The sequence below is a fragment of the Coptis chinensis genome, chromosome 9, assembly GCF_015680905.1.
Source record: "Coptis chinensis isolate HL-2020 chromosome 9, ASM1568090v1, whole genome shotgun sequence".
Lineage (NCBI taxonomy): Eukaryota > Viridiplantae > Streptophyta > Magnoliopsida > Ranunculales > Ranunculaceae > Coptis > Coptis chinensis.
This window is the reverse complement of record NC_141464.1, coordinates 1224597-1251371: the sequence shown is the minus strand read 5'-3', so window position 1 is coordinate 1251371 and position 26775 is coordinate 1224597. Positions and strand designations below refer to the sequence as shown.

The window sequence follows — 26775 nt, the reverse complement described above, 5'->3', positions numbered from 1 at the left end:
GAGATTGAGCTGAGACTGTGTAAGAAGCTCTACAAATCTCTACAAAAGTAGGTTTCAATCTCTCTCTAGTTTTCTCCATATTTGATTCACCTATAAATAATTACTTTAGTAAATATTAGTATAAGATCAATTGATAGTATTATCTCATAGTAAAAATTCTCAACATTATATTACTCTCACCATTATTTCTTTGTGTTTGATTAATTGGATTCTATTTAGTCTTGGTAGTTTTGGAGTGGAACGAATCCGTACTCTTTATGTATTATTGCATAATGAATTGAGAGTAGGAATAATATTAATAAGGTAGTTGATCATTAGTTGTTTATATTCATCTTTAGATAATTAAGAATCAATTTACTAACTATCAGGTATCTGTGGACCATATCGGAATTACCATCATTAGCACATTCTAAGAATTTCGTAGGAAGTTGAAGTACTGCATTGATCTCATAGTCTCGGATGAGACATTCAAGGGTAGCGCGCGAGACTTACTTGGAGTATGAGCACTCCAGCTTTCAGGCCCAAGTCACTTCCCTTCTCAGTGATATTTTGGACTCTCTAGACCTGTTTAACTACTTTCTAGTAAGTGCACGAGTTAAATTCATTTCAGGAGTATTTCAGTCACTTAATTATAATAGGTGGAATTCCGTGAATCTCCAGGTTTCGCATTCTTCCTCTCTCCAATCTTTGTCAAGGAAATTATTTGGTTGATTGCTATAACCTGTTTTACATTGCATATTTGCATGAGAACTCTTTGCATGTATAGAATGTTTCCTGAGTATGTGTTGTTCGTCAGAACATATTGACGTTAACACGATTAATATGATTCGAATATATTTGGATGTCTATGTGATTTCAAACCACCTGCTTAGATTATTTTTGTATGTGTATATTACATCCATTCACGTACGTGGCATTACTTTGCCTGAGTTCGTTCTTGATATTCCTCTAGCTCGCATATAGTTGCACGTGTAGGTTTTTTTATTTTATTTATGCATAGCTATATATTATTGCATGCGTAGGACGTGTTTCTATTCACATATAAGTAATATAGAGTTGCATGTGTAGACTTCCTATGTAAAACTAGCATGTGCTAATTGCATGTTTAGTCATCTATTTTGGCATCTCTAGTCTTTATTTGCATGTTTCGTAATCACATGTTTAGGCTACATATACGGTTGCACGAATATATTACCTGTGTTTTCCCGACTTCTCCACAATACATTAATTACGTAAACTTGAAAAAAAAAAAATAATAATAATAATAATAATAATAATAATAATAATTCCTAATAATAAAATTTCATCATAATCATATTAATAATAATGGCATAATACATCATCATAAATCATCATCCTATTCCATCAGTGTCTAGCAAATGTAAAAAATTGAGGTTACCTAATTAAGGAACGTGCTAGCACGGAAAATCTCCCTCAATTCTCTCATGTGACCTGGCTGCTGGAATATTCACATGTTATCCTAGCGTACCTGCTCACAATAGCAATAGCTCAGGAAAACGTGGTTCACCACCCTCTTTCCGTAATAACTAATCATCATGTCATAATTCGCTCCTTATGAGACTTGAATTAAAATTTGTGTTTGCATGAGACTACGTACTAGCAAATGTAAAAAATTGAGGTTACCTAATTAAGGAACGTGCTAGCACGGAAAATCTCCCTCAATTCTCTCATGTGACTGAGGAATATTCACATATTCATCCTTATCTGCCCTGCTCACAATAGCAATAGCTCAGGAAAACGTGGTTCACCACCCTCTTTCCGTAATAACTAATCATCATGTCATAATTCGCTCCTTATGAGACTTGAATTAAAATTTGTGTTTGCATGAGACTACGGTCTGGTACAAGTAAGGAATTAGAACTTACATATCATCGTCGGAAATACGATAAACAACTGCATAAGTTATCCCCTAGACAGAATTCTTCCTCCGTAAATCAACCTCGTCAAGTATCTCAGTTGCCATTACCTCCCATAGTTATGGCCTAGGAAAATCCCACAGTAGAAAAGCCCCTTTTGGACTTTTATATTGCCTTACATGAAGGACCTGCTTCCTGCATTAAACTCGATGAGATTGCAAGTGATTTTCGCATTCCGCCAAACGTTTTCGGTTTGTTACCTGTTTACCATGGTCTAGACCATGAAAAACCATACAATCACCTTCGTCGGATTCAGCAAGTGGCCACCACTTTCCACCAATTCATCCGACCGTTACCAACGAACAAGTCTTGCTTAGGTTGTTTCCCTTCACCTTAGCTAACAAAGCTTCACTTTGGCTCTCGGGCGAAGCACCGCAATCCCTTGACACATGGGCCAAGCTCGTACAAACATTCATGATAAACTTCTATACGTAGAACAAAACTACAGAGATGCTTCAGAAGATTCAATTCTTTTGCCAGCATCCCCAGAAATCCTTTACGGAAGTATGGAGCAGATTTACTGATCTGCTTCTCGAATGTCCCCATCATCAACTCGACACTGCTGTCTTAGTCCGGTCATTCTTTAATGGTCTCTCTGACCATCAAAAGGAAACATTAGATATCATGAACATCGACTGTTTCATGGATAATGGCGCTATTGAAGCATACACTTTTCTTGAGAAACAGGCTTCACAAAACAACCATTGGGGTAACACTGATTCTTCTATATCTTCTAAAGACACTCCTACCAAAGTTACGTCTATGTTCGAGGTCAAACCCGATCCAAAATTAAAAACTCTGATCGAGTCCCTAACCAAAAAGGTCGATGCTCTTTCTATTAATGTGAATGATCAAAGGGCAAAGTTAGTTTCCCAACACCACCAATATAGGGTACCAAAACAACCGCAACCTTGTTCCCGCTAATCCAGGTTATGGCTATCAAAATCAACCCGTAAACAATAACCGTGAACTTGTTCCTACTGCTCCACTGAGACAATCCACTCCCGATAAAACAGCTGAAACGTTTCTGACTTACTGACTTTGCTTCTTTTTGTGTTATTGAGATGGTATATAGATGATGTAGATGGATGATGGTCGTTCAACAAAATAGAAACGTATCAAAACCTAATTATCCCTCAATAAGTAAAAGATGAGTAGGGTATCATTCCACTTTTAAGTGTATGTTATGTGAAGAACAGGACTGGAAATGGGGTTTGAGGGATTAAAAACTATGATTTTAGAGATTTTAGATTCTAATGCTAAACTAAACTAAACTAACTAAACTATTGAGAATTTATAAGAGAGGGAATTCAAGAGATTAGAATCCACTAATACTTTTGATATATGACCTTCTGCTTCTGTTCTTACAAGTAGACTACAATTAGGTAATCGAGCGAGTATCGATGCCCTTTTGGACGAAACATCGTTAACAATTAATTCTACTTAAGATTATTCCTATGTTTATGCTATTAATATCTTATTTTTTTTTATGTAAGCTCGGTCAGCCATTCAATGTATTACCGAGAGCAACATCAAGGAGTACTTCCTAATAGGCACTACACTAGAAAAGGTGTTTACTAACAGCTATATCCGTTACTTATATTTTTACTAACGCTTATATCTGTTAGCTCTGGGGTGTTACAGTCACTTAGGCTAAATTTAGTAACGGATATAACCGTTACTTAAAGTAATCTTAGTAACACTTATATCCGTTACTATAATTCTTTGTAACGGATAGCCAATTGTTGAATCTATTCATTTATAACGGATGTAAGTGTTAGTAACGTTTGGCTTCTTTAGTTACTTTTTTCTAGCGGAAATCAATTTTCATATGTCACGGATATATCCGTTAGTAATAGGTGTGCCACTTGCTATTAATATCGATTAGTGTAACGGATATATCCGTTAGTAATAGATGTGCAACTTACTATTTATATCGATATTTGTAACGGATATATCCGTTAGTAATAGATGTGCCACTTGCTATTTATATCGATGTTTGTAACGATATATCTGTTACTAAAGTTTTGTTAGTAAAAAAATATATATTTATTTATTTTGCAGATCAAAATGTCTAAAAAATTCACCCCCACATCTAACTCTAGCACATATGAATATTCCATCTTATAGAGATATCACATTCCACAAACTTAATCAACATATAATAACAAAAAACAAAACCACTAATCAATTAAACATTAATTAGTATAAAAATATAGACACCAATACAAATCAAACTTATATAGAAATGACTTCACCTAACCTAATCTTGGGATGTCTAATATGCCGTCATAGAATATCCCATTGTATTGGTCGTCACTGCTCGCCTGTTATTGCTCTCTCAAGTGTTCCCCCATCAGTTTCAGGGGTGCACATCTGCAATTCCCATAACTTCTCCCACGATATCACCACTTATTTGACAAAGCCTGGCAAGAACTGAAAAAAGTGAGAGAAACATTACAAAATTTCTTAAGAAACTTTTCATCGGGTTGTGAGAACTGAAGAAATTATGAGTAGGTTAGTGTGGTGGGCTAATGTCAGCTCTTGCAGTAGCACTTCCTCAACTATTAGACCACTATTTGAATAAAGCTTATGGATAAGAACAACTAATTTCTATGGACGAAGGCATACTTTAAGTCCATACAAATCACTTCAAGCTGACCCACAATGGTTTTTGTGACTTTACTAGCTCTAGTAAAATGTTTTTTGACAAAGGCATTAGGATGGAATACTGGTAAAAAAATGTCATAGAAGTTAACTAAACGGATAGTATTAAACAAAGATAAACACCTAGAAGAGAAGAGACCGCTGCTTTGTCTCCACATCAAATTGCTTAGTTACCCGGTAGCCAGGCCGTCCAATTTTGACTGCAAGTGAAAGAAATAAGTCAAGATTATGTTAAGGATACAAATTAATAAAGGTTTATTCATGAACCACACAAGGGTTACAAGTAGACACCTACTTATGCCGACCAATTTTTTTGCACTGGGATTATAACCTATAATCTCATTATTGTCACTGAAAGCACGTACTCTGATTTGAATGGTGCACTGGTAGCTCCAATAATAGTGTTGAAAGCAATATCTTGAAAAGGACCACGCTGATGAGGTCATTTTTGCTTATAAAACGTGGCTTAGGAAAGCAATAAGATACTATGGTCCATCATAAATAGCTACTGATGCTATCTCACCGGCTGGTGACGGCGTCCCTGGTGACTATTTAATCTAAGGCATAGAAAATGCACTCACCTTTAATATCCCCAGCAAGAAGAAAACGACTCTACAAACTATGGACAAACTTAAGGCAATCAACAGTCTTTGATGCTGCAGCCAAGGCCTGCAAATCGCAGAACATTTTAGAGATACAGTGCATTAAGAATTCTGCGAAAAAAACTATCTATTAATAAAACATCAACTAGATATTAATGTATTGGTAGCGTTGATCACTTAGGCAAATTCATTTGAGAAATTATCGCTGCCATGTGCACCTTATGCAAAGAATCACTAAATCTACTATTGGCTCACTATAGTTTACTAGATCTGTATAGTATTCTTCTTTTATTTTAAGGATCTTTGTTTCTGCCACAGATCTTTGGCAGATGATCTAAAATGGATTTTGTTGCAGATAAAAGCAAAAAAAGAGTTTGTTGCATTTGTAGTTGTTCCTGATCTAGGATTTGAAAGAAATGGGAGGCACGCACTCTAAAGGAAGGTTCAAAAAGAATCTTATTGTGTCCATTCAAGCGCTGAAGTAGTCATTCTTGTGAAAGTTAACTCTTCAACAAGTTTAAGTATTTTTATATCAAAATTTTCGGTTCTTAGATGGAAAATGGATTATTTTCTTTGTTAGATTTTGAAAGCTACTTGCATGTTTTTAAATTTTAATATCGAAGTTTCTTCTCGATCGACTATACTCCAAAAGATAAGATTGAAAAGAGATATATACTGAGTTGAGACAAACCTGAAGTAACAAAAACGAAGACTAGAAACGGACCGCCCAACCGGTTGTCCTCCAAAAACTTGTGCAAACCTCGGAGCATCTCGCAAAGTGAATCCATGAAAAGTGTTGACCTTAAAAAGACAGAAACAAAAAGGATGAGTACAAATCACAATACTGGTAAATTATATCTTACTCATGAAAAAGTTGTGTTCATCTAATATATAAATTAATTAGATTGTGGTTTTTTTTGTATCCTCTCCTAATACCGAGATGGTAAAAGAATCGAATAATGAAACTTACGTCTATTGGCTCCAACTGCAGTAAATGTTCCAACATTGAGCATAGTGTATCATCAACATTCCATATCGATTTTGGCTTCATTAAAGAACTGTATCTATTATTAGGCAGCACCAAGCAGGTGAGCTGCCATCATCAAATTACAATGCATCAGAATCTAATCTATCTCGTCCTTGCTTTTCGGTGTGTGCATGTGTTGGTGGGGGGTGTAAATATGCTAAAATTGACATAATAACACTGGTATTGAAGAAAGTAAATACCTTAGACAAAACAATTACATCTGCCTCATGAACAGGAGTTACAATACCTACAAGATCATTGATTTAGCAACATCAATAAACTTGAACAGTTACATCAATAAACAACATGTTACCTCTCCATCCCATATGAAGTAACATCTTCTTGATAGATGAACTAGGGAGTCTCTGTAGCAACTGAATGTGTCCCAGAAACTCCAGTACTGAATCTGAAAAAATGGTAAGCATCAATTGAATCAGCAATAATAATGGTGACGATGGAAGCAACACTACACCATATCTATTGAAAAAAGACAAGACAGTTGAGTCGTTTTTCCGAAAAAAAGACACTTTTCGGTGTCAAATGGTGACCCATTTTTTTTGCAGTTTTTTTTTTTCTACAACACTTGACAAGTGTCATTTTTTATTTTTTCATTTAAAAAAAAAATGCCAAATCAGGGCCAAAAAATGCCCCTAGCCCAAAATCTACTAAATCATGGCCTAACAAAGCCTACTACATACAGACAAAACCCAGTTCAAGTCAATTGAGCCCAATTCTTTCTTAGCCCAAAATCTCTATAGAAGCCCAAATCAGAACAAAGTCTACTACATACAGACAAAGCCCAATCCAGGTCAATTGATCCCAATTCTTCCTTAGCCTAAAATCTCTATAAAAACCCAAATAAGAACAAAGCCTAAATATAGATAAAGCCCAGTACATGCCCATTCAATTGGATCAATTTATATCCTAACACAAAATCTCTGTAGAAGCCCAAACTATAACAAAGTGAATAATAGTTCCACCATTCACTTGAATTTCCATCAGATGGACCTTCTTCTGCTTCAATCCCTTCATCTTCCTGATCTGAAATGTTAAACCAGAGTTACAATGATGCCTATAGGACGTACTTGCGCCAATGTCACTTAAGAGATTTACAAGTATGAAATGATAAATATCTCTCCTGTGTACCTTTGGAATTGACAAGAGAAACAGAAGTAATAGCATCCTTGTGCCCTTCCAATACATGTGTACACAATCCATCAGATTTCCATACTCTGGCAAAAAGAGAAATAACACATTGATAATCTCTCACAATTTGAGTTTGCCCCAAATGATACAACTAGCCATTAAAAGAATTAGAAAGACAGAAGAGCAGCTTAAAATAATATTGTAAACACCTTGCAAAACTGTCGTAGCTCCCAATCAAGATGAACCTGACAGAGGATGTGTCAGTGCAACTTTTTAAGAAAATTCAGTATCAACTTGAAGTTGAAATGAAAAAAGTGCAAGACTGGCAAATATATTGGAATCACATTACTGTTATCATATACCAATGCAAGAGCAGATATCAATGTGAAAAACCATAGTAACAACCCATGTATGTATGTATGTAGTTACCTAGGATTACTACCGTTGACCGCACTGACCCAATCATCATGTAAACAAGGGTCTTCCTGTTTCCTAGGGACAGCAGCTTTTATATACTCAATTTCAAGTATCTTCTCCTGTAACACAAAAAAATAATTAGAAATATATCCCAATTAGAAAAGAAAAAAAAAACAATTAAATGATAAATTACCGCGGAAATGCCTTGGCAAGAAGAAAGTGTTCAAGTTCCAAAAATATCATACCAGTAAAGCTCAAGATACTGTACGAAATAGATACACAAAACCAAATTCATAACCATAATGACTTAGTTATTCCTCCTGATCAGGGTCATCATCTCCTCTAAGATTAGCAAAATCCACTTAAACTTGTTGGAAGGTAGATGGGCTCCTGTAGCATTATTGCAAACAATATTCATTACCTACTGAAAAATATTCATTACCATACCGCACAAGCTATAGTTACTCAATCCTGTGTTCATACCAGATATCTTAATATCGGTTCTGCATGACGTGTGAAGGGGGAATCAAAAAATTGTCAATAGAAAAATAGAGGATGGAGGAGAGAGTTTAGTGAGAGATCAGTAAGAATTGAACATGTAAGTAAAGCAAGTTTTGCATGTCTCATTTATATCTTCGTAGTTTTTTATGCTTCAAAAGAACAGTTAAGACTATAGTAGTTTCATAATTACAGTACTTTAAAAGAAAGAGCTACGCATGTACCTTCTTTTATAATTAGGATTGCACAAAGTAAACCAATATTAAATTAAGGGAAAAAGATGAAAAAAATTGAGTTAAATAGACATACCATATGATGCTAAAAGGTTTACAAGATTATTGAAGTAGAAGGCATTATGTCATTTCGGCCCGACACTAGCAACTTTGGATCAACTCAAGCTCAAGATAATCACGTGAACGGTTCTGGAACTTACATACTACAAACACTAAACAAATGAATAACAAGATTGCTTAAAACATTATAGGTTAGATAATTGTGAAGTTAATTATAGATGGTTGGTTGTTGAATGAATCTAACAACAATCCAGTTGGTTTAACACAGAAACCACAACCTGTTAAAGCAAGTCGAGCATTAAGACTAAAACGCGACTTAGAACCATAAAGTACTTCAAAATAAAAATATAGATAAGACCAGCCCTCCCCCCCACCCCCCCTTGTTATACATTCTCCTATATTTTGCTTAACAAGGAACTATTTCTACCACTTAGTGTTTGTAGCATGGGGCTTTAGTATTGAGAGAATTCAGACTAGCATGCATGCCACTAATGACTATTGTTCCTTCTCTTTTTTTTTTTCAATTTTTTGTCAGAGTCCACTTCCACTGAGAAGTTTGTTTATTTCATTTCCCTAGTATCCAAAATTTGAAGATGTGCAAGGTAGCCTGTATTTTACTTTTATAACAAACATCAAATGGGTATAAAGGAGGTTTCGAAGAATTCTCTTACCTCGAGGTCAGTAGCACCATCTCCAATCATAACCATCTTCTTGAGCCTGCAAACCATAGCTTTCACATCACTACAATAAAATAACAAACAGTGGACTGATATTTAGTCTACTTCACAAAGTCTTTATCGGCCTTCCATTTCCGACAATAAATCGGGAATGACAATAAATCTCGTCTCTATTTTGGGATGACAATAGAATAAACTTTAATTCTAACAAAACAACTAAACCATACAAAAAACATCAAATCTTTATAACAAGTTAATTGAAAAGCTAAAAAAAGCTCACCATAATTTATAAAATGTTTGCTTCTTTAGCGCAAGCTTTCCATAACTCTTTTATAAATGTCTGCCATGTGATTCTTGGCCCTCATGCAAGCTTCTTTTCATACTTCTGAATCCGTGTTAGTTAGTAAAAAAATTGAGGCTTCCATGTTTCATTGGCTAAAGTAATAGTCCCTCCACAAATCTGTATGCAGGTCATCACCAATCTTCCATTGAGTTCTGCTCTGAGCCTCAGTTTCAAGGATTCACAGTAGGAATAGCTTTGTTTCTGTGTCAAGCATAACAAATCGTGGACTTTATGGCTTCACAGAGAGAAGTGTATTTTTTATTAGAATAGCCTAGTCTGTATGGCTGTACTTAAGAGATGAAAAAAACATGTCTATCACTCAAATCTACTAGTTAAGGAATCGATGAACTTTGTTACTGCAGACATGAATATCATTACTGCATGGAGTGTTAACACTAGGCTAAGAAGAGATGCAAGAATAAGAGAGAGTAAGTGGTATCCACCAGATCCTCAGATTATCAAATTTAATTATGATGGTGCTTCAAGAGGAAACCCAAGACTAGCAGGTTTAGGTACTGTGTTTCGCAATTCAGAGAATTCAGAGAACCGGACTCTACTCGCAATGGAAAACGACACTAGTCTACTAGCTATCAGGAGGAGTGTCCATTCATGGACAAGAGTAAGAACGAGTACTGCTGAGAAAATTTTGTATAACGGAAGGCCCCCATGGATAAATAAATGGGAGGCCCCCTATAGTACTTAGGTTTGGCAAGCGCCATGAGGAGGATACACTATCCTACCTTTTGGTAACAAACTATGTAAACTCTACCTTCATTTATTTTTAATACAAATCTCCTGCTTACCTAGCGGAAAATAAAAGGAATCTGGAAATTCTACAACCAAATCCACCCATAACCTGAAAATAAACAAACACCACCCATTGCATAATATAGAATACACAAAAGAACAGATTTTATAAGCAATTACAAAGAAATCGTCAACTGCAGTACATGTTCATTCTTTTGCACACAACAACACAGTTCCTAACACCAAACAAAAAAATCCACCACCCAATCCTTCCAAAGCTCGATATTAAAAAATATACCATCCTGTCCATCTATAAAATCACAGTAGAGTTACAATTTTAACATCAAACACCAAAAATGATTCAAAAAAATTCTAAAAACAATAGAAAGCCACCTTGACCAAACCAACAACATGCTCTTCAAAAGCCATCAAGAATTTTTGAAGCGTAATTGTTGTGGTGGTAACTGGAGGATCTGAATTTTCAAGGTGGTTTCTTCTTTTATTTTTTGTTCTATAATTCTACATAGTGCGCTGTCAGTTGTTTTGGTCAAAATCAGGTCATGCTTTAAAGCACAACCAACAAGGACATGACTCGTGAGATGATCCCCCGGCCCAATAGTAATGAAAACTCAAACTCAACCATCTTATAGTTCCTCTCGTCAAGAGGCCAATTAGTTTCTCGACACATAAGAAACTAATAAATATGTTCACATAAATAATAACTTTACAAACTAATACCTAAAAATCCACAACACAATTAAACATGCTACATAATCAGAAAATTTCTCATCAACCACCCTGAACGAAAACAGACGTATATTTCTCAATATAGCTTGGAAAGAGACAAATCCAATTGGGTTTGAAACTAGACTCACAGAACTACAACTTACCTTCAGACCTTGAAAGCTAAATTTTATTCAGAAAATCACAGACGTTGACAGAACTTGCTGAACTGTCAGCACAAGAACTAATTCATCACTCTGAAGTAAAACAGTCATAACTATCACTATATAACTTAGAATGGAACAAACCAAAATGGATATAAAACTGCACTCGAAATTCTACAGCTTCTGTTCAGACCAATCAAGCAAATTCCACATAAATATTTTAAGGAAGCTGACTAAACATAGAACATGAGCTGGAAAATCCTAGTTAACATAGCTGTGCTAAAACAGTTGTATCTTTTTCTATATATATTGGATTAAAACAAATCCAATTGGATATCAAAGTTAAGTAAGAGTTCTACAACTTCTATTTGAACCTCAAAACCTAGTTCCTACACATAAATCCACACAAGTTAGCACAATAGACCACAAAAAGGAAAGACAAACAAAACTAAGTTATCCTATTTGTCATAATTTCAAACTCTACAAACCCAAGTTTCTAACTTTTAGAAACATATCAACCCCAAATAATTTTAGCAGAGAAAACATGAGAATCAACTCACCTGAATCAAGTCTAGTCGAAATCAATTTCAAATCTGCCAATAATCAACTTGACTTTCTTTTCTTCTTCAATTAAAACTTTAGCAATACAACTCCCTTGATGTTTGAATTCCACCTTGGTACTAATTACATAAAGAAGAAGAAGAAACCATCAATGAAAAGCGCCCCCTAAATCTTTAGCTATTCAATGGGATAAAGTAAAAAACTAGTTTGTTTTTAGATGCATCAACCCATAAAGATATCACCTGATCTTCTTATAATCCCACAATGAGCACCTAATCTTCTTATAATCCCACAATACCCTGCTGAAATAGCACAACTTAAGTGAAGCTTCATTAGATATCGAAGTGTCTGATTTACAAACTTGATAATATAAAAACTTCAAGAATCAACAATTAGACTAAGCAAACACCTTGATGATATACAAATAGTTGCAAAGATTCTGTAAGTCAACGAATATTCATTATAAAAAGAACTGTACTAATTAGATCTCCATTTTTCACTTTGAAGGAAGAAAAAAATTAAACAAAAGAATAAATACCAAAAACAGAAATGAGATATTACAACAAACTTGCTGTTTTACAGGTGATGAGAAAAAAACTTTCAAGAATCAAGACAACGCTCTCCTGCTGCAGTCTATAGACAAAATAGTTTGTGTGTTTTCAGTATCTCCCGGAAGTAGATCTTAAACAACTGACAGAAGTGTATTAACAAGCTTAATTCGAGTCGTTAATTGTATTGGAGCATTGGAATTCAATTTCCAAATTTCGAGAAGCTCCAAAATTCCTAAACACACACTGAAAGTTCAACTAAAATTCGTTAATTTTTTTTCCAGAACCTAAACCTTACAATACAACAAACAACTGACAAAATGCAATTGAATTATAACTAACTTATACTTTTGTAACCATTACTAGTCATTTCCACCATAACATTAATGTTTTCTAATAAGGAGACAACACATTTCAAGTCATTTCAAGCTTTATTTCATATCTTCACATCACAAAAAACCAATACCAATCAATAATAAGCTAAAAACATATCCAAAATAAACATTTAACATTTATACAAAAATTTAGGGCTACGATAGCAAGGTTTGTTTACTTACTGATGATATTAAAACAATGATCAAACAGCTGAAAGTGAACAATCTGTAATGATTAAGAAGTGATCGATATCAATCAAAACATCAATTGAAGTGATCGAAATTAAAACTGAAATCATTTATTTGGGATCGAAATCAAAAGATCAATTTAAGTGATCAAAATTACCTGAAGAGAGATGCTATGTGATTGAGAAGAGAGTGATTTGAAAGCGATTTGAGATTCGAGAATGATTTGCAATTCGAGAGAGATTTGAGAGCGAGGGTTTGAGAGATGGTAAGTGAAAAGTGATTTTTTTTTTCTTTTTGTCCTCTCCTGCTTTTTATCTATGGGTTCTGATCCAACGCCTCATGGGGACTTCAACGACACACGTGGTGCGTGCTCATAACAGACTAAAGAACGGCGTCGGTAGTCTTGTCTTTTTTTCGAATATCTGGTGTAGTGCAAATTCTTCGTCCTCAATACCCAAATCAACGAAGCAGTCTCAGGTGCCAGCTAGTTTCTCGACATCTCCTAATGGTGATATCAAAATGATGTTTCCAATCATGTGCCCTGCATTTGTGCCAGGTTTAATTCCTATGCAAAATCAAGAAAAACAGACTAACCTTGGTGCTAGTCTTTATGTTGTGCCCACTTTCCCATTTATGCCTCCGATGTCTGGAATTCCTTCCAACACACTAATTCCTCTTAACTACACTGTACCCACAAGGAGAACTACTGCTGAGGGTGGAGCGATTACTGACGAGCATGGATAAGAGGGGCGGCAACAACATGCACCACAAAGACAAGTTGTTGTAAGGAGATTTCACTTCGCATTCCAACTTGACTTGCTGCTGATACTGAAGTTGGCTGTTGTCATTTTTGTGTTCAACCAAGATGGATCAAAACAGAGACTTGCCCTGCTTCTGGTTTTCGTAGCACTGGTTTATTTCTATCAGACTGGAGCTCTCACTCCTTTGATATAGTGGCTTTCACAAGGCATGCATAGGGCAGCGGCACCTCCACAACCACAACCTCCTGTTAGGGCTGAGAATGCTCTTGGTGCTGCTAGGCCAGATGGTGAAAACGCTGCTCAAGCTGAGGGATAACCTGGAGATGAGAATCAGGGAGATAATGAAAATCGACCAGTTGAAAATGATAACCAAGTGGAACCCACTGAACAGAACGGCTTCAACTGGAGGGTAATTGTAAAGGAGATTCAAAAATTCGGAAATACTTTGGGAGGTCCCTGGCGTTCCAGAAAGAAATGCTGCAAGATCATCTCTTTCGTCTTCATCTAAATGTACCCATTGAAGTGATTGTTTCTCCTGGTTGAGTGATTCTCTTAAGGCTTTTTCAACTCGATATATTTGATCTTCCATGGCATCAACAAATTGCCTCGTGCTGTTTGTTGTATTGTCCTGGGAGCGATATCCATGACTCAATCGAACGGCTCTCTCAAATTCCTCCAACTAATTCATCAACCATATTAAAATTAGTACAAAGAAATTAAGATATCACAACAATTCTAAGAACAAAGAGACTTGAGGTGTAAGATTAACCTGCCATTTTGCAGTTCCTAAGGCCATTTGAAGCTCCCCACGTAAGTCGACTGAATAATCAAGTTCTTGTCCTTCCCTTCCTCCGCGTAACCACATCCTATACATGGATTCCATTCTAGACCAAGAAAACAAATTAAATTAATGACCCCAAAAGATTATTGCTAATTGAAACCCCGAATATCAGTTATTGAAAAATCAGTACGTTTCATCATCACAGTTGAAAATTGCATTTAGAACGGTGGGCGGCTTAAGATACATATAGTTATTGAAAATTGCAAGGAAGTTGACAAGGCTAAGAATTTCGAAATGACGAGCTTACTTTTTGGTCCTAAAATATTAAAATCGGGCCAAATAAAATTTCATGTTATATACTTTTGCATCCAAAGAAGTTGGAAGCTAAGCTAGAAACATTCGCAAAACCCAAAGGACAGAAACTAATGAATGAAACAATATGCAATTAAATCAACAAAAAGAGAGACATGAAAAACAAGATTGGCGGAACATACATATCAACGGATTGTTGGACCTCCTCGGCAGCAGAGAAGAAAACATCCTTTTGCTAGAGATCAAAACTGTTATTGTTAGTGACCAACATCATCACCTGACCCTCCCAAACAATATTCAGTTCGAGATGGAGGAAGGGTATTAGTTCGAGATGGAGGGAGAGGGAGAAGGTGGGCTGCCTATTCTGCGTGCCTTCACTACCCGCTAAAAAACTATTACTTGTGTTGGAAGGTTGACACTCAACAGCATTTCTCCAACATTATGAACCTCGCATGCATCAAAAAATTACACATTTATTAGTGATATAAATGAAATAAGAACTTCATATTAAAATAGCTAATAGAAAGAAAAAGAAGAAAATAAACAAAAACTAACCAGGGGTTTACGCATCCCCCGGCTGACTACTAATTGCTCTAAGTATCTCGACATCTGCCATCTGCACCAGAAACTTAAATACACAAAATGCCTTGGTTTGTTTACAACAAGGCAAGTCATGACATAAAACCAATAAAAAGATTTGACAGCTAAAGAGTTTGTTATATTATTACAACTACCCAAGACTAACCACATAAAAATTTCAAGGCATGACAACGCACCCAAAAAGTTCCAAGTCATGGCAACCACAACCACATAAAAATATATGTCTTGAGCTTAAACTAAAGCAGGAAGAGCAAAAAGTAGAGAAATCCACAAAAGGTCTAAAACCTACAAACATCAATCCTACAAACATCAATCATACTTCAATCGCCCATCAAGCCAAGCTATATACCAAGCTATATACCCTCCTTCAAGCCAAGCATTCAAAGTTTCATTACCATCTTGTGGACCATCATAAACAGCAGCATCGGGAACCATTACTTCATCAATATACACTCTTCTCTCTCCACCAACCAGAATTCTGCCATGACAAATTTTTGCACTTACATCAATAGACCCTTTAGCAACTTCTGTACCAAACTTATCTAGTAATGTGACTCTAGGCTGTTCAAGCAACCCAAAAGCAGGAGTCAAGTTCTGAGGGGTTGCTGGAGAATGGTGTTGAGCGGAACTAGAACCAATTTCAGTTCTGGGTGTAGCCACATCCATATGTGGTTCGACATTGGCTGTCACATTATTACCTGTTGTAGTATTGCCTAGTTGTTGTTGAAGGAGAACCTGTGTGGGTATAGATGATGACATGATAATTTTAAAGTGTGGATTACATATTACTAACTCTAACCATTAACCGTAATTGCCAAGAAAAAACTGACCTTGAGCATTGATTTGACCTCAGACATGTCTGTCTCGACCTTCGATTTAAATGTAGCCACATCGGCCTCAACCTTTGCAACTGATGTAGTAGCCATTTGGTTGAGTAAAGCGCTTGCGACAGCAGCATGTTGTAGCTGCTTCCTAGTGATATTAGAACCAACTCCACGAACACGGTTCTTCTTATCCTTGCCAAGTACTTCAGCCAATGCATCGGAGTCGATGTCTCCCGTGTCAGTCTCTCCAGATGCTAGTCTTCTTTCTTTAACTGCTTTCACTTGATCCTGCATTTATTTGTTTTTTTTAAAAAAAGGGCAATCAAATAGCCTAAAATATACCCGGTAGCAATCAAAAACTGAAGTTACCAAATAGATAGCAGTAAAACTTCTACTCACATATTTTTCCCGAGCACTTTCCAAAATTGTTCCATCACTGCGTTCACGGCCCTTAAGCCAATCATCAACTCGAGTTATTTTTGCTTGAGGGTTTTGTTGTTGCTACAGGCAAATAATCATTGCTTAGTAATAGTGGTTCAAAAAGGACAACAATAGTATTCATATCTATATACATAATCAAAAGGCTTAATAATTTAGAAAATGATACGTACCAGATCATTATGCCTTTGGGAGAAGGTTCTCCTACCATTAGTACTACCAATAGTATTCATGGCCCTATTTGCCGCATTTTTCGCATTCCTTTCTTTTACTTTAGTTTGAAGCTCATAGTCGACAAAATCTACCCAAAGAGCTGGATTAATAGCGGTGGGGGCGTTTGCCTTAGTCTGCTTCAATGTTTTCAGCTTTCCCCAAAAACTTTGACCTATATGTCGCTTTCTGTGTCCTAAGTTTTTGAGAATAATTTGTCTCGACCAATGGACGAGCTTCAAAGTTTTCGACATTAAATTCGAATTCCTCCTATCATGAGTACAATTTATAAGAAACAATATATTAATACATAGCTAAATGGTAAAGTTGATTATTTAATTAACACATTAAATAAATAAATAAAAATAATTACCGTCAAGGCTTTCCAAATTGCATCCTTAAAGCCATCATCCACTAGTCTCCAATCCTTGGTGTTGATAGGGATATTAAGCCTCACTTCGTTCCCTATTGCAGTTTTGAACTTGCTTGCATTTTGTCCAACAATTTGGTCATTAGGCCATAGCTCAACAAGCACTTTCCCAGAGGGACCCATTAATTGTGTCTTCTTGGATGACTGAGAAGTACATTGACCTGTGGGAGAAGAGGCATCTGATGCACTAGGGTGTGCAGTTGTACCACCTGATTCCATTATTTAAAAATAGCCTAACAATTTCCAACAACATTTGAAAATAAATTATTAAGGATTTCATAACACTTAAAATATGACATAACCAATTATTCAAAAAGAACGAAAAGAAATAAAAGAATATGCACTATCAAAGTAACCATAATATCCAAAATTAATTTTCCAAACTACTAGAAAATCTTAAGATGATCATCAAAAAAGGAAGGCAGGCATTTGAACATATTTTCAAAATTATTGCACACTACAATCAACGACGTGGTTCTAACAGTGATCTCAAATGAGGTTGCTCTCTGCAAAGAGTAGATTGGAAGTCTTCGGTTGCGGTGCTTCTAGCTTGTCCACTTCGCTAGTTATTATTCTTCCTTGGTGAATGTATGACCACCCACCAATCAGGATATTTCAAATCCCTTGAATAGAACACTTTATGGGCTTCTTTAGCACAAATGGCCGGCTCATCTAACATTTTGTCGGAACTCTTGAGCCGATTAAAATTTACCACCACCAAGTTAGAGTCTGGGCATAGCTTACATCCATTGGTCTTATCTTCCACCCTAACCCAGTCACAATAAAACACCACTTCCTTGAAATTTGTGTAATTCACCTCTAGTATCTGTTTGATGACTCCATACCACCTAGCAGACGCATCGATAGGATTTTTATCTTTCCTACTTGATGTAAATGCAGTAATTGCACTCATGCAAACACCACAGTCTTGCGTAAGAACGGTTTCATCGTGAGACTTAGTAGAAAATACATAACCATTGATGCGATACTTTCGAAAAGAACCACAATTCAGATGAAGTGTCGCCATTCTCCAACAACTACAGAGAGAACATACCACAATTCAAAAAGTGAAAATAACATAAAAGCATAACTTACTATCCTAATTAACAAAGACCTTATTATATAACCAGTCAATAAAATCTGTTTGTATCTCTACTTATGTCTTTGCTATTCCTTTTCTGCTACCTCGGGAACTAGATTGCAAAGACTCACGATACTCACTACAATTTATTCAAAGAAGTTAGTATATATGTGTGAATTTATTAATAGGGAAGTAAACATTCATGCCAAAAACTAACACCTGTAGTGATCATCAAGTCCATCGACTTCCAAACGGAAAAGTTGCCATCTACGGATTTGTACAAATTGCTCCTTCGACAAAATCACATCTTTACCTTCAAGCACAGAACCCTCATCGCTATATTCATCATTTTCATCTAGAAACACTTGACCAGTGGTTTTGTGATTCTTGGGCTGTGAATTTGGAATGTACTCCTTTGCATACCTAACAGACTCTGAGACAAGATACGACTCTGCAATCGATCCTTCAACAAATCGTTTGTTACTGGGTATATCTTTGCACTCCTTCATTGACCTAATTAAGTGATAAACCCATGAATGCATTTATTAATTTTATTTAAAGCAAGGAAAAAAAATTGGGATTGAAAGAAGAATTATTTACCGCTCAAACGGATACATCCAACGATCTCGAGCTAGTTCACACATCAATGCCTCATCAGCTAGATGCACAACAAGGTGAATGCTAATATCAAAAAATGATGGTGGAAAGTACTTTTCCAGCACGCACAACGCCTCTGCAACCATGTACTTGGCATCTTGGATTTCTTTCCGAATTACAACTTTCGAACACAAAAGGTTAAAAAATAAGCTTATCTGATGAAGAGCTTTCCGCAAATCAGGATGAGTTGGAAAAGCATGATGAAGTAGCATGGGCAAAAGATATTGCATATTCACATGATAGTCATGTGACTTCATTACAAGCGAACCAGGCGGATCAAGACTGACAAATGTTACTCATATTAGATGAAAAACCTGAAGGGAGCCTCAAAGTTTTCAAAGTATTAAGGAAATCCATCTTCTCTGCCTTATCTAGGAAGAACGGTGCTGTAGGTTTAACTTGTTTCCCACTTGCAGGGTCAGTTTGCATCCACTGATCCCGGTGTATGTCAAGTTCCCTCATATCCTCTCGTGCACGGATCAGATCTTTTCGATTTGTCTTTCTTATTAAGGATCGTGTCTAGTATGTGCTCTGCAACATTCTTTTCAATGTGCATCACATCAATAACATGACGAACTTTGTGATAGATCCAGTAAACAAGAAAAAATAATATGGACTTTCTATACCATGCCGATGTAACTTCATTACCTTCATTGTCATCAACCACAATTTGACCACCTCTCTTCCGCTTCTGACTAGGTTTATACTTCACATAACTCAATGTTTGCAAAAGTACATCGCCATTTAATCGTTGAGGAGGAGTTCTACGCTCTTCTTTCTTGCTACCCATTAGTCCCAAGTACTTGCCGTTCCTGAACGGGTGATTACCTTTAAGGAATATACGGTAATCTAAGTATACATTTTTCCTACTAGACTTCAAATATATGGAAGAAGTATTGTCACCACAAACAGGACAAGCTTTGTAACCATGTGTTACGTAGCCCGCTAAGTTTCCATATGCAGGTAAATCATGGATACCCCACATTAGCATAGCCTTCAAAGTGAAGTTTTCTCTTTTGTTCATGTCATAAGCCGGCACTCCTTCCCACAACTCTTTCAACTCATCGTACAATGGTTCAAGAAAAACATCGATGTCTCCTTTTGGTGCCTTTAGACCGGGTATAAGTAAAGACAACATCTGAAACTCTGCTTTCATGCACATAGAAGGGGAGATTGTAAGGCCGCGGTGATAACAGGCCAACAACTATAACTAGTAGACTGAATGCCACGCTGATTAAACCCATCGGTTGCAATTGCAAGCCAAACATTGCGCTGCTCATTAGCAAAGTTTGGCCATTTTTCTTTACAAATTTTCCACTGACCTGAATCAATTGGATGACGCATATAAGCCGTAGAAGTGGCTCGGTTCTAACCGGGTCAGATTATCTAGTTTCAAAGGGACACATTAGCAGATTTTCAAACGTTGATTCCAACCATCTGATATCTGATGGCTATTATTGAGAGTACAAAAGTGAATAAACATTAGAGAGTAAACCAATCCCTTCCCCCAAATTAAACTTGGTTGAATATTTATTGTCAAGCTTATCTATAAGCCATTTATACTCTATTTTTAATTATCAGGTCTAGTTGAAAACTTTTTCTGCTTAACATCTTACTTATTTTAACTAGCAAAAAAACACGTGCTCTGCACATGAATGAAATATAAAACTCATTCAAGAGTATGTGAACATAGACACATAGTTAAGTTTTTAATGGTGATGAAGCCGATGATACCCTGTGAGGCTGTGATGATATGGAAAGTTAAAAATAATTGTGCACTGTATAATGAATTAGTACTGATTGAAACACATGCGTTCCAACGAAGTTCCACTCAAGTTTAACAACATGGAAACCTCCTGTACATATAGTTCATATGTGTACACATGAACTGTACAACTGTAATGCAGAAACATGTACATATAGTTCATACGGAAACCTCCTGGTGAATTATAAGTTGAGGATTACATATTCAAAAAGGAACAACACATAATGCAGGTCAGACACTGGTCATGGCATCATCTGATATTTAAGTGAAGAAAACCAATAAGACAGATATACAATATTCTGGCTTGCAATGAACTATAACTGGCTTGTAGTGATTACACAACAATTTATCAAAGCAAGCGTCATGAAAAGATAGAACTTCAACTTGATCCAGAATGGATTTGATACTTGGTATCCAACTAAAATCTTGTCTATTTTGTGCAGAGCTCTATTGTCACACCCCGAATTTCGACAGAATTCGGAAAAACAACATTTGTTCCCGACTCTTCGATCTTCGAGGTGTGACGCACTCTCAACTCCCAAAAACCCATAAACAGTTTATATATGCGGATAATTAAAAACCAATAAAAATTTCAATTAAACAAAATTCCTCTTCATTACAAAAATTCACAAATAAGATTAGGTTACCAATCTCTTTTCAATAACTCTTTATTTAAAATTTACAAATGAAAATACAAATAACATTGTCTCAACTGAAAATCTATTTCACCTAAAGGGAAAACAAAACCTATCTTGAAATGCGACGCTAACGCAAACCACAAGCAGCAACCAACCTTCTTCAACACTAAACTTGTCAAGACTTATCAACTATGCTCATTTAATGAACACACCCGATAAGCAAACATGCAAATCGGGTCAGCATTATAAAAATGCTGGTGTGAGTAGCTCTAAAATACAACATATACTTATACATATACATACTCAATCCATAAGGCAGTTAGTTCCTCCACTGAGGCGCCTTAACTTCCAACAACTAATACAACATTCTTAACTACAATAAATAAGGTAGGTAGTTCCTCCACTGAGGTGCCTTAACTTCCTACTAACCACACAACAAACCATACGCATAATAAAAAGGCATTTAGTTCCTCCACAAAGCACCTTAGGTTCTAACCAAACTAATAACCAGCCAAGCATATTCTATACTTACCTCATTTCATGCTCAATTATAGAATGGGTCGTCTCTGCACAAGTAATTAGTTTGACCCACCCGTCTGCAAAACCATATACAATCATCTATCTAAAGATATATTATTAAACAACATATTACCATAATTATATTAATTAAGGCTTTCTTTGCGTGTCCCTAAAATCACATCGTATATATGTCTTATATAGTTTCCCTGGCTACCACAATCGCTTCCCAACGCCGAACATGTGCATCCACATGCCTCCCCTCACATAATGAACCACTCTGTGCGTAACTACCCTGAGCGGGATGCCGCACACCAGGTAACCCTCACACGAAAGCCATTATGTGAGTACTGCCACTATTCGGCATAAAATATCACGCGTCTCGTTCTAATTTTGTAAACGGAATAATCAAGTCACCATTCGGCTACGCTAGAAGGGCCATTCAGCTTCACTGAAACGCTAGAAGGGCCAATCACATTACTTATGCCAGAAGGGTCATTCAGATTCACTGAAATGCCAGAAGGGCCAATCTTATCACATGAGTTGTGGTAGCTAGGTTCTAGGATTTTCATTACGTAATTTATTCAAGTGTCATACATTTATATCTCAGAATCATTTCACTATATCACGTGCAGGTCAAATACCTTATTGCACTAAGCCACAATATTTAGAAATATCTCAATATATCTCGTAACCATTTTCATTCTGTCACGTGCCAATATATTATTGCACTATGCCACAATCCCGTGGGAAATATCCACAAATACTCTACTAGTATCTCACAGATAAAATAATGGAGTGTTTATACATTTATTTCTCCAAAACTATTGCATTTAATATATATATCCCAACATATTATATAATGTCACAGTTGCTTCAAACGTATCGCATAACATTTTTATAGCGTTTTAGGAATATTATATCTCCTAAAGTTTCTATCTCGTCACGTGTCAAAATATACCCAATATCAACGTCAAATATTTCTTAGATAATGACAACCAAATTTATACAAGCTTCCACAATATTTTAGCATTTGATTTGTCCATACAATTTACAACATAAAACGTAGCACAATTAAACAGTCGACAGTCCACAATCAAATCCCAAAAATCTAAAGTCCATGAATGTAAGTCCGAATGTAGTTTAATACTCATAAAAACATATATATCTAAGTCTTATTATCAGAATTCCCCTCTGGTTACATGCCAATATTTATATGCTTTACACACTACTTACGTGAAATCTTAATTAGATAATGACAAACAAGGTTATACAATTTCAACAATATTTTATTACTATATTTGTCCATATTCTTAAATATGTGAAAAATTGGAAAAAGTCAACATTCCACAGTCAACGGTCAACGGTCAAAGTCAATGGTCAATGGTCAACAGTCAAAGTCAAAGTCAACACGTCATTGTCAAAGTCAAACTGTCATTTCCATGTTCAACAGGTTCAGGGTCGTAGCCATGGTTCATGGCTAAGGTCAATGTGCATGGCTCATGGGCTCATGACTAAGGTAATGGTTCAGACCCAACTGGCCAAGCCCAAACCTTAGAACCCGGCCCCAAAAGCCTAAATGTTGAAAGACCCATTTGGATCTCTATTATGTCCTAAGGACTGGCCCCAAACAATATTAGAAACTGGCCCAAAACAGTTAAGTGGTTCGGCCCAAAGAAAGAAAAAATAGAACTGGCCCAACCAAACAACTGAAGTCGGGCCCAAAAACTAAAACTAAAACTGGTCTAAAACTTAATTGAACTGGTCCGACCCAACAACTAAAACTTCAAACCCAAAAACTGAAACTGGCCCAAACCAAATAGATTCAGGCCCAAGCCCAACTAAGCAACAGTGTCATCTTCTCACTCCACCAGCAGCCACCGATTCTGCCACTGCATGTTCCGATCGCCACTCCTCCCAACCTACTCGAAAATGCTCAGGGGAAAAACCCCCACTACTTTAACAAAAGTGAAAACCCCAACTCCTTAAATCAATACTCTTCCTCTAATCTAGATCTGGATTCCATCGACCTCCATTCACCACCGTCCGACGGCTTCCCACAGCCCCACTCGACAACCCTCACACACCCCCACTTAATCAAATCCACTAGGCAATTCTCTGGGCGCCATTAACAACTGTTCAAGCTTTCTCCAAGCTTTAACAGCCCACCCAACTCTCCAATACTCCAACACCCACTACGACTAATCATCCGTCAATCAAAAGTTCAAAATAACAACAACCACAACAGTATTTAAGTTGTACAGTATGTCTGGGTTCGCGCCGCCATTAACGGCCCAACCAAGCTTCGGCAGTTCAACATCAAACTTCCGAGTTTCAACCGAGTTTTAACAATACGATTGACAGGACGTCGAATAATAACTGGATAACGAGCAGTAACAATAGACAGAAGAATGAGCGAAAACTTTGAACAGTAAAATTATATGTGAAATAGAAAAACTAATCTACTCACCTTAATTAACAGCTCGACGAATTCCTCCTAGTCCGAATCGTCACGCTCCAACGCTCTCGCAAACAAGCCGCCTCCATTTTTATTATTTTATTCTCTAAAAACCCTATTCTCTAGAACAATGTGATTATATACTTGGGTTTGAAACCCAAACCCAATATAGACTCGGGCCCAGAAATCAGGCCCACATATTCCAAATCCAATCCAATTAAATTTTAAATAAATAAATTAATTAATAAATTAATAACTAAATATGTTTTTTAAATACGGGCGTTACATCTATCATCGGCAAGGGGAATGCTATGTTATATTGTAAAAGAAGTTGTTATTTGATGAAGCAATAGTATGCAAATGATCATCTCAAAGTGGAGATTATGGACTCTTAGCAAACACTTGTGTCTAGCCTGCTAGGTGCACTCGGAAATGTCGAACCAACCAGTAAGCTCCTGACAAACTATTGCAACACTTCAGTCACTTTCTGCAAGGAAAAAACAAATTGGAAATCTTATAATTTAGATATCATGCCAATTACTACATTTTCTATCACATTGCCAAAATATCACATAGCACAAACACCGGAACATAATTGAGCGTATCAGAGTATGTAGTCTAAAGAACTTGGTGGAAATTATTGCCGAGTTGGAATATGTAAGAGAAGAACAACTCTGAATGTAGAAGTAGTTGACAGGGGAAAATGGCTATCAAAGAAATAATAATACAATAAATTAATAAAGATAAAGAAGGGAGCAATAAACCGAGCACTTTCTTTCTTTTACAACTTGAAAAAAGCTTATGTATAGTCTGGAACACAATTTCCATCTCTAGAAGAACTACTTCTATGGTGTATTGAAATTATGTGTTATTGTGTCCAAAAACTAGATAGTGCCTTGATCGGGTCATTATCACATTTTAAATTGGTGGCAGAAACAAGCTGCCTTGCAATCACTCCATGTTGTAATTACGTCAAGGAGAAATCGGTCGGGCATGGAACAAGTCGCTTGAACATATAATGTTCAAGTACGTAGAGCTTTGTGTGGATATCCATAAGGGTAGATTTACAAAGTACAGTTTGATTCAGTACCGTATTGTTTGACAGCACGTCAACATTAGTTTTTTAGAGGAAGTTATTAAGCAATTTTCTCACATTTTCACGGAGAAAATTGAAGTTAAAATTGGAATCCTACATAACTGTTCTCGATATTCTTCACAACAACTCCGAAGCATTATATGCAGTAAGTCATCTTTCTTTCTTACCAGTTACTTGATTAGTTTTAATCTACGATCGAAGAGAGTATTAGTTGGTTTCTTTAATTTTCAGCTGTCATATGATGTCTTGCATTTAAAACTTTCCTTTTTAGTGAAAAATCTCTCTCTCTCTGACTAGATTGGTAACATATTTTGCTTTAAAAGAATTAGATGAATCAGGACTCTACCAAATCTGACAAAACAACAGTAGGTTTTAGTTGTTGTAGTGATGAGTAATGATACAACTCTGTTTATTTTAAAGAAAAGGAGGTGGGAGGGGTAGGGCGTTCCTATAGAAATGCGACAGATTACCCAAAAGGAAAAAAACAATCCCCTCAGATGAGCATATAATAAAGCTATTCATCTTGGATGAGTTTCTCATTTTAACTATTATCTGTGCAAGGATTAACATTTGTGATCTTCTATTTTGTGGAAGTTACAGATTTACACAAATATCCTTAATTTCTTAATCTGATCATGAGTTGGCATTTTAGCTTTGTCGTCTATCCATTACCAAAATTATTAGGAGATCCATGATTCCAAATTTGGTGTAGTCAGAGCCTTGCCCAACTAAAAGTTCCTACCGATTGCCAATACTTCAGCACTATATAATTTGGGACTACCAGTTTTTTTCCTCGGATAACTTATTTTGTTTCTTTCTTTAGTTGGTATTTTATTCTCTGTTTTTTTTGCCAACTTATGGTTCTTACTCAAAAGAAAACTAATGACTGCTAAGCAGTACTTGTGAGTGCTTTGCTTCAGGAATATACTGTGATGGGTGTAACTGTGTAAATTGCTGTAACAACGTTGAGAATGAGGCTGCCAAGCAGGAGGCTATCGAAGCTACTCTAGAGCGTAATCCAAATGCATTTCGGCCAAAGATTGCAACCAGTCCACTTGGTGTTCGCGATATTAGGGTATGTTATGGGACTCTCAGGTTTGGAAGTAATTTTCTATTTAATTGTAAAGGTCTCAGTTTCTTCATTAGTGCAATTAGTCATTTAACATACGGAAATATAGTTAAGTCATCAGGTTTAATATTTAAACTCTTCCTTATTCAACAAGCGTCATTTAATTAACTTTTTTGAAGCACGGCGTTTATATGCCAGACTTTGCATAGCTCATAGTGTGATTGTT

At 36.3% G+C, this 26775-nt stretch overlaps 3 protein-coding genes, 2 long non-coding RNA genes and 1 pseudogene across 6 annotated transcripts; 1 reads left to right on the top strand and 5 right to left on the bottom strand.

Moving 5' to 3' along the window:
* Positions 1 to 4099: 4099 nt before the first annotated feature.
* LOC147474348 (acyl-CoA hydrolase 2-like) lies at positions 4100 to 13931 on the bottom strand. Its single transcript, XM_086584704.1, has 7 exons — positions 13508 to 13931; positions 6547 to 6633; positions 6434 to 6480; positions 6177 to 6299; positions 4896 to 5273; positions 4728 to 4804; positions 4100 to 4363 (listed from the first exon to the last, which is right to left on the bottom strand). The coding sequence occupies exons 2-5, from the start codon at positions 6569 to 6571 to the stop codon at positions 5217 to 5219; spliced, it is 252 nt and encodes an 83-aa protein (XP_086440830.1). The 5' UTR covers positions 6572 to 6633; positions 13508 to 13931; the 3' UTR covers positions 4100 to 4363; positions 4728 to 4804; positions 4896 to 5216.
* Positions 6867 to 8029, bottom strand: LOC147474349 (uncharacterized). Of its 2 annotated transcripts, none has more exons than XR_015208956.1 (5): positions 8001 to 8029; positions 7809 to 7915; positions 7589 to 7624; positions 7380 to 7465; positions 6867 to 7274 (listed from the first exon to the last, which is right to left on the bottom strand). It is a non-coding gene; the product is annotated as an uncharacterized LOC147474349 (long non-coding RNA). The 2 variants fall into 2 exon arrangements; XR_015208955.1 differs by having other exon boundaries at positions 7039 to 7274; positions 7990 to 8029.
* Positions 13253 to 14101, top strand: LOC147474347 (uncharacterized; annotated as a pseudogene).
* A 14-nt stretch (positions 14102 to 14115) lies between these two features.
* LOC147474346 (uncharacterized) lies at positions 14116 to 15085 on the bottom strand. Its single transcript, XR_015209291.1, has 3 exons — positions 14950 to 15085; positions 14444 to 14558; positions 14116 to 14353 (listed from the first exon to the last, which is right to left on the bottom strand). It is a non-coding gene; the product is annotated as an uncharacterized LOC147474346 (long non-coding RNA).
* A 591-nt stretch (positions 15086 to 15676) lies between these two features.
* Positions 15677 to 16947, bottom strand: LOC147474345 (uncharacterized). Its single transcript, XM_086583548.1, has 4 exons — positions 16803 to 16947; positions 16591 to 16692; positions 16198 to 16479; positions 15677 to 16102 (listed from the first exon to the last, which is right to left on the bottom strand). Exons 1-4 carry the CDS (start codon positions 16860 to 16862, stop codon positions 15677 to 15679), a joined length of 870 nt encoding a protein of 289 aa, XP_086439674.1. The 5' UTR covers positions 16863 to 16947.
* Positions 16948 to 17831: 884 nt separating this feature from the next.
* LOC147474344 (uncharacterized) lies at positions 17832 to 20163 on the bottom strand. The gene is made up of 4 exons (XM_086583547.1): positions 19634 to 20163; positions 18951 to 19289; positions 18570 to 18863; positions 17832 to 18306 (listed from the first exon to the last, which is right to left on the bottom strand). Exons 1-4 carry the CDS (start codon positions 20161 to 20163, stop codon positions 17832 to 17834), a joined length of 1638 nt encoding a protein of 545 aa, XP_086439673.1.
* Positions 20164 to 26775: the final 6612 nt, after the last annotated feature.

What these genes read in the sequence shown, in the direction of transcription:
- LOC147474348 (XM_086584704.1), bottom strand. Translation starts at nt 6,571, where the DNA reads ATGTTACTTCATATGGGATGGAGAG. An exon ending in ACTTCATATGGGATGGAGAG is followed by an intron (nt 6,481 to 6,546) that starts GTAACATGTTGT and finishes ATGATCTTGTAG; the next exon opens with GTATTGTAACTCCTGTTCAT. An exon ending in ATGTAATTGTTTTGTCTAAG is followed by an intron (nt 6,300 to 6,433) that starts GTATTTACTTTC and finishes TGATGATGGCAG; the next exon opens with CTCACCTGCTTGGTGCTGCC.
- LOC147474345 (XM_086583548.1), bottom strand. Translation starts at nt 16,862, where the DNA reads ATGAATACTATTGGTAGTACTAATGGTAGGAGAACCTTCTCCCAAAGG. An exon ending in CCCAAAGGCATAATGATCTG is followed by an intron (nt 16,693 to 16,802) that starts GTACGTATCATT and finishes ATTTGCCTGTAG; the next exon opens with CAACAACAAAACCCTCAAGC. An exon ending in AGGTCAAATCAATGCTCAAG is followed by an intron (nt 16,103 to 16,197) that starts GTCAGTTTTTTC and finishes ATACCCACACAG; the next exon opens with GTTCTCCTTCAACAACAACT.
- LOC147474344 (XM_086583547.1), bottom strand. Translation starts at nt 20,163, where the DNA reads ATGAAAGCAGAGTTTCAGATGTTGTCTTTACTTATACCCGGTCTAAAG. An exon ending in AATGAAGTTACATCGGCATG is followed by an intron (nt 19,290 to 19,633) that starts GTATAGAAAGTC and finishes AACATTTGTCAG; the next exon opens with TCTTGATCCGCCTGGTTCGC. An exon ending in GGACTTGATGATCACTACAG is followed by an intron (nt 18,307 to 18,569) that starts GTGTTAGTTTTT and finishes TTCTCTCTGTAG; the next exon opens with TTGTTGGAGAATGGCGACAC.